At 61.2% G+C, this 12,419-nt stretch overlaps 1 protein-coding gene across 1 annotated transcript; it reads right to left on the bottom strand.

Moving 5' to 3' along the window:
- Window positions 1-1,215: 1,215 nt before the first annotated feature.
- MEX3D (mex-3 RNA binding family member D) lies at window positions 1,216-9,731 on the bottom strand. The gene is made up of 2 exons (XM_019743938.3): window positions 9,214-9,731; window positions 1,216-3,453 (listed from the first exon to the last, which is right to left on the bottom strand). Exons 1-2 carry the CDS (start codon window positions 9,728-9,730, stop codon window positions 2,075-2,077), a joined length of 1,896 nt encoding a protein of 631 aa, XP_019599497.3. The 5' UTR covers window position 9,731; the 3' UTR covers window positions 1,216-2,074.
- Between the last annotated feature and the right edge of the window lie 2,688 nt (window positions 9,732-12,419).

Consider the following 12,419-nt stretch of genomic DNA (forward strand, 5'->3'; position numbering starts at 1 on the left):
AATCCAGGATGACCTCATCTCAAGATCCTTAATTATATCTGCAAAGAATCCCTTTTCCAAATAAGGTCCCAATTACAGGTTCCAGGGGACCTATCTTTTGGGGCAATGATTAAACACACTGTACCATCCCTGAGCTTCACCAGAGTTAAGGAGTGTGGATATGGGAGCACCCCGATTTACAGATGGGAAAATTCCAGGCAGGGCTAGGGTAGAACACCCAGTGTGTGTGTGGTTCTGCAAGACCTACGTTGTGCTCTGTAGCTTTGGACCGGGTTTGGCCTTCCATGTCCTTCCACTCAGCCATAGGGCCTGAGGTGACTGCCACTCACTGGTTTCACTGTCCTGAGGTTCCTTGTCCATCTGTGGCTGCTCTCTCTTGTCCCTTCCTGTTGCACCACCTGACATATTGTCCCAAACCCTTTGCCTCCTCCTGGAAGCCCTCCAGACTCCTCTGCTATGCCTCCTAGCTTGCTTAGTGGGCTCTGTCCCCCAGATCCTTCCTCATTACTCTTTCCTCAGGCCAGCAGCCCATGGGGACCCTGGCCTCTGGGCACTTCTTTGTCATTATACCCCACACCGCACCCTCCCTACATTCCAGGGCTCTCTTATACCCTTCAGAACTTTGGTGCCCACCGACCACTGACAGTCAAACCTCTGGTACCGCAGTCCTCACCTCAGAGCCAACCTGAGCCCTGAAGAACCGTCTTGTGGCCCAAGGGGCCAGGTCATCTGCTCCCAACTAGACCAAAGGTGAGTGGGGGCCGATACCTGTGGCTCATCAGTCAGGTGTCCTTTGGGGACTGGAAGTCATTACGACCCATTGCAGGAGGCAGATTCCCAGACCTGTTTCCCCATGTGTACGGCAAGTGGACCCTGTCCTTTGGGGGGTGGGAGCCCCCCCAGCACAGAGTTGGGCAAGTGCCCCGGGAGACCACCTGGCACTGCCAACTCCACAGTGGCCATAGCTGGCCTCACACTTGGCCATCTCCAGGGATGTGTAGGACCTGAGCCTCAGGAAAGAGGGACCTGGCTGGACCACCGCCCCCTACATACTGGATGCCCTCATCTGGAACAGGGCACAGCGCCTGGCCTACATAAGAGCCTGGAATGGGTGTATCCTGGGCCCTCCCTAATTTATCTGGAAGGTGGGGGTGCCAAGGAGCTGGGTCTGAGAGCCCCTCCCCCATGCCCACGGTCACACACCACACCAAGGGCTCACATGTAGTAAAAAGACTTTATTAAGAAGGCTTCGGAGTCAAAAAATAAAACTCTTGATACAATTTTCTGAACCCTTAAGTCAGCTCAGCAAATATATAATCAGTAATTTAGCTGTGTAAGATTAAAGGTCCGTTACTTTAAAATAAAATATATTTTAGTTTTTAAAATTTATTCCATAAAGTACATATTTCCCTATAAATTCGCTACATATACACAAGAGGTAAAAAGTAAAAGTTTAAAAAAAACCAATTTAAAAAAATGTAAAAACTGACAACATAAACCACAGCAGAAGGGGATTAATAATTAAAAAAAAAAGTTAGAAACCTCCGGTTGGGATGCCCCTCACCCTGCCCCCGCCCCCTCTGACCGGGGCGGGGACTGACATACAAAAGGGTGACAGGTTAGCCCCAAAAAGGGAGTAAAAATGTCGCCATCCTCCTGGTGGAATTTTCTGCAGAGGCTGAGACTGCCTGAAAACATTGTCAGATCAGAAATCCACACCATAGAAAAGGACAACCGATTGTAAAAATCATGGTGTTTTTTTCTTAAAAAGATCACCCTGGGGGGCGGGGGGGGGGTGTCTCAAATAAAAAGTGCAACAGACCTTTTCTCTCTGGTTTATTTTAACCTGTCGACTCAATACTGTTATTTAAGAACTGAGGTGCCACTGGGCCACCGGGTCGTTGTCTCCACGCCTGGGACCGGAGTTAAAGCTTGTCTGTAAACACTGGCCACGCTGCCCTCTCCTCCGCCCTGCCCCCATCTACTTCCCCACCCAGGCCCAGAGAGTGTGTGTGAGTCCACACCCTGCACCCACCGACAACCCTGGTAGCCACAGGCGCGGTGAGGTGACCCGCTAGGAAAAGATATGAATGGCCTGGGTGGCGGGCGTGCGGCAGGCGGGGCACTCAGGCTCGCTCTTGCCACAGATGCGCACGGCGCAGTCCATGCAGAAGAGGTTGTGGCCGCAAGGTACCAGCGCTGCCATCACCTCACCCTCGGCGCATACCACACACTCCCGCGCCAGGGCTGGGACGGAGGCCGGGGCTGCAGACCCAGAGCACGCTGTGGCTGAGGGCTTGCGGCTTTCGGAGGTGCTGGAGTCCAGGGAGGGGCATGAGGAGGCCGAGGAGCTGCTGGGCAGAGAGGTGGCCGTGGAAATGCTGCCACTACTTGAGAAAGATGAGAGGGAGCCCTGCGGGGGCCTCCAGGGCAGGGCGCCCACCAGGTCAGGTGCGGTGTGGCGGGCCAGCGGAAGCTCCAGGCCCAGGCCACTGGGCTCGGGCAGCGTGGGCGAGTGTCGCGGGGTGCCAGCCCCACTGCTGCGCCGGACACCTAGGGTGGGTGGCGGGGGGGCCCCGTTGACGGCTGAGCAGCTGCTGAAGGCTGGCAGGGGCGCAGTGCGCTCAAAAGGGGCCCAGATGGTGGCCGCGGCAGGCACGTTCAGGTCCAGTGCCAGGAAGTCGAAGCCAAAGTCACAGTCCTCAGGAGCGGGGGGCCCCGTGGGGGCTCCCGGGCCGTCACCGCCAAAGGTGAAACCCCCGTTACCTGAACCACCGTAGGGACTGGTGGGGCCCGTATCTGGCACCGGTGGTCCCCCACGGCTGCCTGGGTAGAAGGCCTCGGCTCCCCCGGGGGCACCCAGGGCACTGTCCCCACGGAGGCTGGCTGTGGGTACGGGGGGTCGCCGCCCTGGGTTAGGGGTCTTGGACCAGAGGCCCGCAGCCGCCCCGAGCAAGTCCAAGCAGACGTCGGTGCCGTTAGCGTGGAAGTCGCTGTCGGGGCCTGCGTCGGTGAAGGCGCCGGTGCGCAGTGTGATGTGTGCCTCGATCTCCTCGCGTGCCCGGTCCACGTTCTCAGGCATACCCGTCACGGCGAACACTGGCTCCTTGTCACGCCCTGGCGTCACGATGTATGTGTGCGTCCGCTGCTGGATGCGCTTGATGGTGGCGCCCTTGGGCCCCACCACCAGCCCCACCACGCGGTAGGGCACGCGCACCTGGATGGTGGTCTGTCCTGGGAGGTTCGGTGGGCCCTGTGCTGCGCCGGGCAGCCCACAGGCCTTGCTGCGCGTGGCGCGGATGACAGAGAAGTGCTCGGCGGCCGACAGGATCTCACGCTTGGCCATCTCCACATCCTCCTTCCGGCCAGTCACAATGAAGACAGGCTCCTCCCCGCGCACTGGCGTCTTGATGTATGTGTTTGTCTTGGCGCGCAGAGCCTTGATCTTGCACCCTAGAGGGGAGAGGGACACAGTGAGGACAGGGACCTCTGACCTGGAAAGCCCTTCCAGGGCAGCGGCTGCAGGGGCCAGCCAGCCAGCCAGCCGGGAGCCCCCACATGTGGGCTGTAGCCTCTGCAGGCTTTAATCTCAGCCACACATCCTGTCCACCCCCCATCCCGCTCCTCAGTTTCACCTCTGGTCCTGGGTACCCCGGGGTTGGCAAAAAAGCAAGAAGGCAAGGAAGACTCCGTTGTGAGCTTAACAGTGTCTCCCAAAACCGATGTCCACCCAGACGCTCAGAATGGAATCTTATTTGGAAAGAAGGTCTCCACAGATGTAATTAGATAAAGCCACAGTGGGGTGGGGGTGGGGGTGGGGGGCTGAATCCCATGACTGACTGGGTCCTTATAAAAAGAGGGACACAGACACACAGAGAAGACAGCCATGTGACAAGGGAGGCAGGGGTTGGAGTGATGTGGCTACAAGCCAAGGGCCGTAGCATGCCTGGCAGTTTTACCAGCAGCTGGGAGAGCATGGGATAGACCGTCCCCTAGACCCTCTGGAGGGAACGTGGCCCTGCCAACACCTAGATTTCATATTTCCACCCTCCAGAACTGTGAGAGAATAAATTTCTATTGTTTCAAGTCATCCAGTTTATGTCAGTCCTAGGACATGAACACAGACCCTCTGACACCAACTCCCCATCTGATGGGCAGGGAAACTGAGGTTCAGATTGTGGTAGCCACCTTCTGACCAAGTGACCCTCCCATCCCAAGGGGAGCCAAGGTCTCAGCCAGACTCCTGGGCCTGAACTCAGGCTGTTTCCAAAGGTCGGGGTGGCCCTGGCCTCTAAGCGATGCTTGGGAACACACAATGGCATGGCATTGTGGTTCATCCTCACTGTCTGGGCTAGGATGCGGGGTACCAACCTGTGGAGGGGTGCAGGAGTGTCTGGGGGAGACAGGGGTCATGTAGGGTCTCTGATGGTGGCACCTGCCCGGGTTCCCTGATAACCCCACCCCCAGCCACAAGGCCTTCTAATAGTCTGGGAGACCGCCCCCGCCCAGCCACCTCAGGCTCTGTGGAGGCTAGAGGGACACAGGGATAGTGTGTCCATACGAGAGGACGGCACTGACAGGAATAACTGTTGCTAACTTCCTCATAGAAGATACAAAGTTAGTTGGACCAGGGGTTTGCCCAGGAAGGAATCAAGGAGGTGGGGCCTGGGCTGGGGGGCTGCTCAGCACGGAGTGTCCCTGGGTGGCCTCACCCGAGCCAAGGAAGACAGCAGCCCCCCATCCACGACTGAGCAAAAGCAAGATGGTTGAATAGGGATCAGAAATCTCCCAGAGTGGCTGCCTTCCTTCATTTCCAGGCCCTCCCCACCTCCTGGATCCTGAGCCACTCGTCCCCCATAGCTGCGTTGCCTCAACGACACCCAACTAAACCCACTCTGACCTGCTGTCTCCACTCCTGCACAGATGGTCCCCCCTACTTGGCAGCTGGGGTGGGGGGGGCTTTCAAATCACACGAGTCCTGCCTCTCTCCTGTAGCTGCTCCCTGCTCTGGCCATGCTACCCCCACACGATCTTCCCCCCCCCACCATTCCTCTACGTTCTCTGCATCAAACTGAAACCTGGCGCCCCTTCCTCCTCCAAGAAGCCCATTCTGACTGGGCCAGACATCAGCAGGATTCCAGAGTTTCTGCTTATACTACGTCTGACTTTCTGAATGCCCCGAGGCTGGGGGCCTGTGTTCTAAGGGCTGGGTACTTGGGATTACCCTGGGCCCTTGAGGGAAACTTCCGGAGCCTCAGCTTCCTCAAGGAGGGCTGAAATACCCAGCTTCACAGATTTGGGGCGTGGCCCCAGGCAGACACCCAGCCCTTGTGGGTCTCAAGGGCGCATATTACACCTTCACCTGAGATATTCGCTTGTAGCAGAGCCACATTGAGGGGAGGGGAGCAAGGCCCAGAGAAGGGGCAGGGGATCCGGGCCCTCCGCTGGCCCTCTGCACAGATGGGGAAGCGGGCCTCGTTCCCAAGCTCATAGAGCTGGAAGAGGCAGGAGCCGGCCAGGCTGTGAAACTTGTTGATGTGTTTGGTCTCTTGGCTGGGTAAGGGCAGGAGAGGGACCATGCAGCTTCCCCTTGGGTGGAGCCCTCAGGGCCCGAGAGGACCACAATTCACTGACTGCACTTCAGCTGTGACACCCGTTTGCCCCCAAACCCCACCCACACCAAGGCCCTGCGAGGGGGCAGAGCTTGAGGGGTTGGGACTGCCCAGTCCAGGTAATCGGGATCCATGAGCGGCCGCGGCCACACCTCTCCCCAACGGGGATGACAGTGTGGCAAGAGTGGGTTGTGACAGGGGGCTGAGCCCTGCCACCCATCAGTGGGCACAGGCTGAAATGTAGATTCCTGAGCACTGCCCCCTGGATTCCAACTCAGTGCAGGGTATACCTGGGAATGTGGCGACCACCCCCATGGCTGGCTCTGTCCTGCCCCAGGTCCCAGCAAACCCCACTCCACTGCAGCTAGACCCTCCCCTCAAAGTGGGGAGGCTGAGAACCCCCGGGAGAGCCTAGATGGGGGCAATCTTTCGCCTCCCATCACTCATACGACCCTGTTCTGGGGTCCTGGTCACACTCGTGTGCTGGGCACCCAGAGAACTTGGCCGCACGGGTGACCACAAGCTACACTAATCAAGGAAACATCAAGGCGGTGGGAGCGAGGGGAGCAGAGGGGGCCGCCCTGGGAAGGAGGACGGGCTGGGGGAGCGCTCCAGCTGTGTGACAGTGGGGAGAGTTCAGGAAGCAGGACAGGGCTGGGACAAGTTCCCACAATTAAGCAGGGCCAAAGTGGGCTGCAGTCCTGGCTGGGCCGCGTCACAGAACGGTGGTCTGCGGGGAAGCTAGCTTGTCTGTGACACAGGGACATAGAACGTTCCTACACAGGCAGGGCAGGTCTATACTTGCCAATACAAGGAGCCCCCAACCCAGGCCCGGGCACCGCTGTGTATGCCCCACAGCAGATAGACAGGAACACCAAGGCCTGGACCCCAACCCCCTGCAGTGTCCCTGGCCACCAGAAAGAACACCTGATGCCCCTGGGGATGGGGCCAGGTGTGTGTGTGGGGGCTCCTGGGGGAGGGGAGGGGAGACCAGCCAAGGAGGAATAGTCCCACGCCGTGGTCCTCAGCCTGACAATGATGGAGGGGACCCGGGGCTGCGGGTCCCAGCTCTGCCTTCAGCATTACTCATTCACTCCTTCCAGAAGGTGCAGCAGGCACTGCTGTGCAGTGCTGAAGACCCAGTGACCAAGCCCAGGGTTCAGGAAATGGATGGCAAGCGGGGAGGGACGGGCCCAAGATCACCCATGGCCAGTGTGCGACAGCCTCCCAGATGGCCTTGCTGACCGGCTGGACGGAGAGGCCCACCCCACATCCTCTTGGAGTCCCCACTTTTCCTGTCTGTAGAATGGTGCTGCCTCCTGCCACAACCAACCCTGGAGTTTTGGAAGGTGGCAGTTCTGTCCTGGGCCACCCTGCTCCCTGCAGGGAGAGAACAGTAAAGGAGACCAGGGTTCAAATCCCAGCCCTGCCGCGCCTCCGGCTGCCTCCTCCTTCAGTGCCCTCTGGGGGAGGGGGGTAGCCCTGGACTTGGAGTTTGACAGAAATGAGAGTCAGGGCAGGCTGTGCTCCCTGCACTGGGGAGAGCCTGAGCAGTAAGAAAGGACAGTTTTGGTGTCCAGGGACCCACAGGGGGGGAGAGAGGGGTGCGTGACTGGAGGAGGGGAGCGGGTGGTGCTGGGACAGTCTTCCAGGGTGTGCTTGAGCACCAGGTAGGGAGGATGGGAGCCACAGATGGTACTGGAGCTGGAGTGATACAACCCATCCGGCATCCACGCCCCCTCCCCGGTACCCAGCACCCCTCTTGCAGGGTGGCTACTGGGTGCCAGCCCAGGATTAGAACCAGCCTCCTGCTTAAGAATCCACACAAAAATCCTGAGGGAGGTGCTGTCCCCCCACCACAGAGAGGGGCTCTCATTTGCTCAAGGTCACCCCATTCTACAGGGTGAGCTGTCATGGCCCACCATACCCCCAGAGCCTGCCTTGCTGTGTGCCACTGCAAGGCTGGCACCCAACAACTGGGTCCCAAATGCACACCCAGGAGGTGAGGGTGGAGCCTGAGACCCCAGGTTTGCTCCTCCACCTCCAGGACACCACTCTGCTCAGCCCAAGGCCAGGGGTCCAATGTCCTCTGCCTGACTCCCACTGCCACCCACATGGCGAGGCCTCTCTGAAAGGAGCCTTGGGTGCCAAGACACGCATATTCACACGGAACATTCCCTCCCGCTCCAGTGCCTCGCAGCTCAGCCTAGTGACATTGGGCAAATGACCCCCAGGCCTCACTTTCCATGCCTGCCCGTCTGCAGATTTCTGGGCACTCAGTACATGGCAACTGTCTTATTACACATTCCAGGGCATTTATGGGGAATAGGGTCAGGGACATGAAGGGCCTACATAGGAAGGCAGTAAGAGTATCAGAGTGGAACTATCTGGTCTAGGTCTAGCTGTACCTGTCCAGAGTGACGTGTCCCCTTTCCTCACTCTCACTCCTGACAGCACTATGCTTTGCCCACCTTTGTCCACACATGGAAAGGACAAATGAATGACCAAAGAGCCACCCCACCCACCTGGAAGCATGAGAGGGCAGTGTCCAGAGCATCCCTGTGGTCCCCCCCCTGTGGAGGCGGTGAGGGGGACAGGTCACTTTGTAATTCAAGCCACCCCCATCCTTCTCTGGCTCCTGTTCCCAAGGGTGCAGAGGCCAGGACCCCCAACCCAGGAGAGTCCTGCAAGCCCCACCTTAAGCCCCGCCCAGGCCCCACCCCAAGTTCTAGAACCTGGCTGACCACAGGCAGCCAGTAGGGAACAGGAGGTGCCGGCAGAAAGGCAGGAGAAAGTTGAGGCTGGTGGGCAGGCCGGCTAACAGGGTGGGTGGGTGTGTGCTGGGCCCGGCACTGCCCACCACCCTCCGCCCGCCCCGCAGCTCCAGGGCCAATGAGCGGCGGCCGGCCTGATGTCACCCTGCAAATCTCAGCCTGGCTCTCTAACAAAGAGAACAATGGGGCGGCCACAGGGACACTCGGGCAATACTGCTACCCAGACCCTCACACCCAGGGCCCGCTGCCCGCAGGCCTGCCAGGCCAGGGCTATGGGGTTGTACCCCAGGAACCGCTTTTATAGCTGGTCCTTCCACACACCCTAAATTCCTGACTCGCCCTGAGAGGAGGGTGGGACCCTCTCTCATCCTGTCCTGTGCCCCACCCCCAGCAGGATCTCCAGGCTGGCAAGTCAGGGTGTACCTTCTTTGTGCAGCCAAACTTATCTTCTGACCGTGCCTGAGCGCCCCCCCAACCCCGAGTGGGTACTCCCCATGCCTGCTTGGGGTGTGAAACGACCCCCACCCCACCGGCCCTGGTCCCCGGTGGGCATAGCCCAGGGCCTAGGCAGCGGCGCCGCACACGGGGGCCCTTCGGGGGGTGGAGGCGCCGGGACAAAGGCAGCGACCGGGCCGAATCGCCCAGGGGAAGAGCGCAGGCTGCGCTCAACTTTCTCCCGCGGCCGGCGGCAAAACAAAGGCACACAGGCGGCCACTGAGGCCCGAGGCCACGCGGGGCGTGGCCGCGGGCTGGGCTGGGGCGGCCCTGTCCCCGGAGCAGCGGCGCGGGGACCCCCCGGGGCGGCGTCCCCCACGGCGGCCACTCACCCTGGCGCCCCACGATCTCGGCGACATGCTCGGAGCTAGGCACCGGCACGCACTCGGTCATGTTCACGCTCTTCTTGCGGCTGCCAATCACGCTCATCTGCTCTGCCAGCAGTGTCGCGGGGCCCAGGGCTGCGGGGTGGGGCGCAAAGCCCGCGAACACGTCGGGCGGCGACGGCCGGGGCGGCGGGGGGCTCACGTCGGGTTCCGGCAGCGGGCCCGGGGCCACGGACACTTCGGACCTGTCCGGGGGCGCAGGCTCGGCCGCGGCACCGCGGTCCCCGCCGTCCGCGGCCGCCCCCTCCTCGTCGCGGCCGCCAGCGCCGCCCAGCCCCAGCACCGAGAGCTGGTCCAGCGCCAGGCGCAGCGCAGCGGCCGCGTCGTCGGGCTCGGGCGGCGGCCGGGGCGCGGGCGCGGCCTCCTCGGCGCCTTCGGGCGCGGACGGCGGCGGGGGGCACGGGCTGGGGTCGCCGCAGGCCGCGCCCCCGCCGCCGTCGGGCTGGCCGACGGAGCCGGGCATGGCGCTAGCGCTCGGGCCCGCACCCTCGCCTCTCGGCCGCCGGCCGCCCGCGCCGCCGCCGCCGCCGCCCGCGCCGCCGCCCTCCGCCTCTGAGAGCTCGGCCGCCGGCCGCCGGCATCCAGCGGCGGAGCGCGGCGGCGCGGGGCTGCTCCGGGCCGCGGGCGGCGCGGCGGCGGCGCGACTCTTCTTGCTCCTAGGCGGCGGCGGCGGGGCTCTCGGCGGCGGGGCTCTCGGCGGCGGCGGCGGCGGCGGCGGCGGCGGCGGCGCGGACGCTCCTTTCCTCCCGCCGCCCTCCCTCGGGCCGCCCGCCCCGCCCCGGCCCCGCCCCCGTGACGCGCGCGCGCGGCCAACAATGGGGCGCCCGGCTGGGCGCACGCGCGGGGCGGGGCGGGGCGCGGTCACGTGCGCGCCGGCCACCCCAGCCTCGGGCACTCGGGCGGGTCTGGAAGGCTCGCACGTGCGGGCGCGGCAGCAGGTAAGTCCGCGGGGCGCCTCGAAGCGGTAGAACGACTGCCCTCCCGGTGCTAGGGACCCCTCTCTGCCCGCCCCGGCGCGGGGTCCTGCCCCACAAGACCCCTCGCGACCCGGCAGACCTTCGCACTCGAGGCTCCTTCCCCTGCCGGTCCTCGCACGCAGCTGGTCCCCGTGGGAGGTCACTGGCGCCACATCCCCCAGCACAGCGTGTGCCGGAGCCCGAGGATTCTTCACGTGGGCTGCGCTTTCGGGCTTGGGCTGGTTTCCACTGGTCAGAGTCGTCTGTGGTGAAGACCTTCTGGGGTGCCTGGCGCCTTGTCCTGCAGGCTCCCGGAATAGCCCAACGTGCTCAGCTCCAAAGCTACCCTGGCCCCGTGGCCCCTTTCAGCAGCGTACTTTTTCTGGGGCGAAGGATCCATCCGGTGTCCCCATGGAATTTCTCCTGATAAGTGGGCTGTGAGCAGGACGGACCCCAGTGCGGTCGCCCGCCTGAGTCTGCAAGGGGACCCCGCCCAGGTCCCTGGCTGGCAGTGGAACCTCAGGACAAATGCCTGGGCCACCTGCTCCTATTGTCCTGCACTAGCCCCTCCCGGTGTCCACCGCTAGTCTCACCTGCCCTAGGTTTCTTTCCACTCCCCATGTGGTCCCTTAGCCATAGCTGTTCATGGCTGGTCTGCCCTTTGCCTCCAGTCATTTCTCTCCACCTACACGGTCTTCCTTGGCAGGTGCCCTCCCCTAGTTAAAGCCCTCACTTCCCTGCCTTGGTAGGTGAGTCTGACCCTTCTGCCCCACCCTAAAATGTCTTTCCTGACCACCAGGCCACATTCAGCCCAAGTTCCTTAAGGGTTCCAGATTTCTCTGTGCACTGTAACACTCAGAATTATTACTGCACAATAACTTATCGCGAGTTCCTTCCCTTGAGACTGAACTCCAGAAGGGCAGGCACCAGATCTGAACCAGCTCTGCTGGAGGTCGGGTACACAGCGGGTGCTCAATAAATGCTTATTGAGTAAATGGAGGAAGTTTGAGATCATCTAATCTCAGGGGCTCAAACTGTCTCCCCTAGCTACAAATGGTGTCCCGTCTCCAAGGTGGGGCAGGGATGAGGGAGGTTGAATGGTGGGGGTGTTTTCTGTGGTGGGCTGAATAGTGGCCCCCAAAAGACATTCACCCCTAATCCATGGGACCTGTAGACATGTTGCCTCACGTGGCCGAGGGACTCAGCAGGTGGGATTAAGTCAAGGCCTCTGAGATGGGGACGACCCTGGATTACAGGGGGCCCAGTGTCATCACAGGGTCCTCATAAGAGGGAGGCAAGAGGCTCAGAGTCAGAGATGGAAGAGGCTGCGCTGCTGGCTGTGACGATGGAGGAGGGGCCACGAGCCAGGGACGCGGTGCCTCTAGAAGCTGGAAAAGGCCAGAAATGATTCTCCCTGGAGCCTCTGGAAGGACCAGTCCTCCCCTCACCTGGGTTTAGCCCCGAGACCCCAGATTCCTGAACCCAGAACTGTCAAGAGAATAAACGTGTGTGGTTTAAACCACAAAGCTTATGGTGATTTGTGCCAGCAGCCACATGAGGCTCACACAGGTGAGGCGGTGTCCCAGATGAGTGACAAGGGTGCAGGTGCTTCAGAAAGCTCTCCCCACCTTGGGCTGGGGGTAGCTGGGCACCAGGTCTCATGAGGGTGGCTCAGGGTCCATGGTGAGGATGTCCCTAAGCTGGTGGCCCAGAAACCCTGCTGCTGTTGCCCCCTGAGGGTTTCACCGTGGAGAGGAAAAGAACTCAGGAGGAACCCTCGAGCTTGGAAAGGTAGCTGGCTCAGTGTCAGGATGGGCTATGGTGTGGTAGGCCGTGTGGCAGGGCTGGAGTATTCCATCCTCATGCAGAACCAGAGTGCGCTGGGACCCAGGCCCGTGCGCTGGGACCTGAGGTCCCTGAGGCCAGAGGCTGGGTACAGTCAGCTGCATGGGCGCTGGAGTTGGGGAGACCCAAGCTCTCAGGCCCAACCCCATTCTACCGTGTTGCCCCAAAACTAAGACCTAGCCAGACCATCAGCTCTAGCGCATCTTCTGGAGCAAGAATTAATGACGGACTTGGTCTTATATTAATATTTTTGCTCCAGAAGATGTGTTAGAGCTGATGGTCCAGCTAGGTCTTAGTTTTGGGGAAATATGGTAGCTGGTCCCCCTGGGCAAGTTGCTAACCTGAGCCTCA

Source organism: Rhinolophus sinicus, chromosome 15 (assembly GCF_057876585.1).
Source record: "Rhinolophus sinicus isolate RSI-liver-muscle chromosome 15, RSI-T2T, whole genome shotgun sequence".
Taxonomy (NCBI): domain Eukaryota; kingdom Metazoa; phylum Chordata; class Mammalia; order Chiroptera; family Rhinolophidae; genus Rhinolophus; species Rhinolophus sinicus.

What these genes read in the sequence shown, in the direction of transcription:
- MEX3D (XM_019743938.3), bottom strand. Translation starts at nt 9,730, where the DNA reads ATGCCCGGCTCCGTCGGCCAGCCCGACGGCGGCGGGGGCGCGGCCTGC. An exon ending in CGAGATCGTGGGGCGCCAGG is followed by an intron (nt 3,454 to 9,213) that starts GTGAGTGGCCGC and finishes TCTCCCCTCTAG; the next exon opens with GGTGCAAGATCAAGGCTCTG.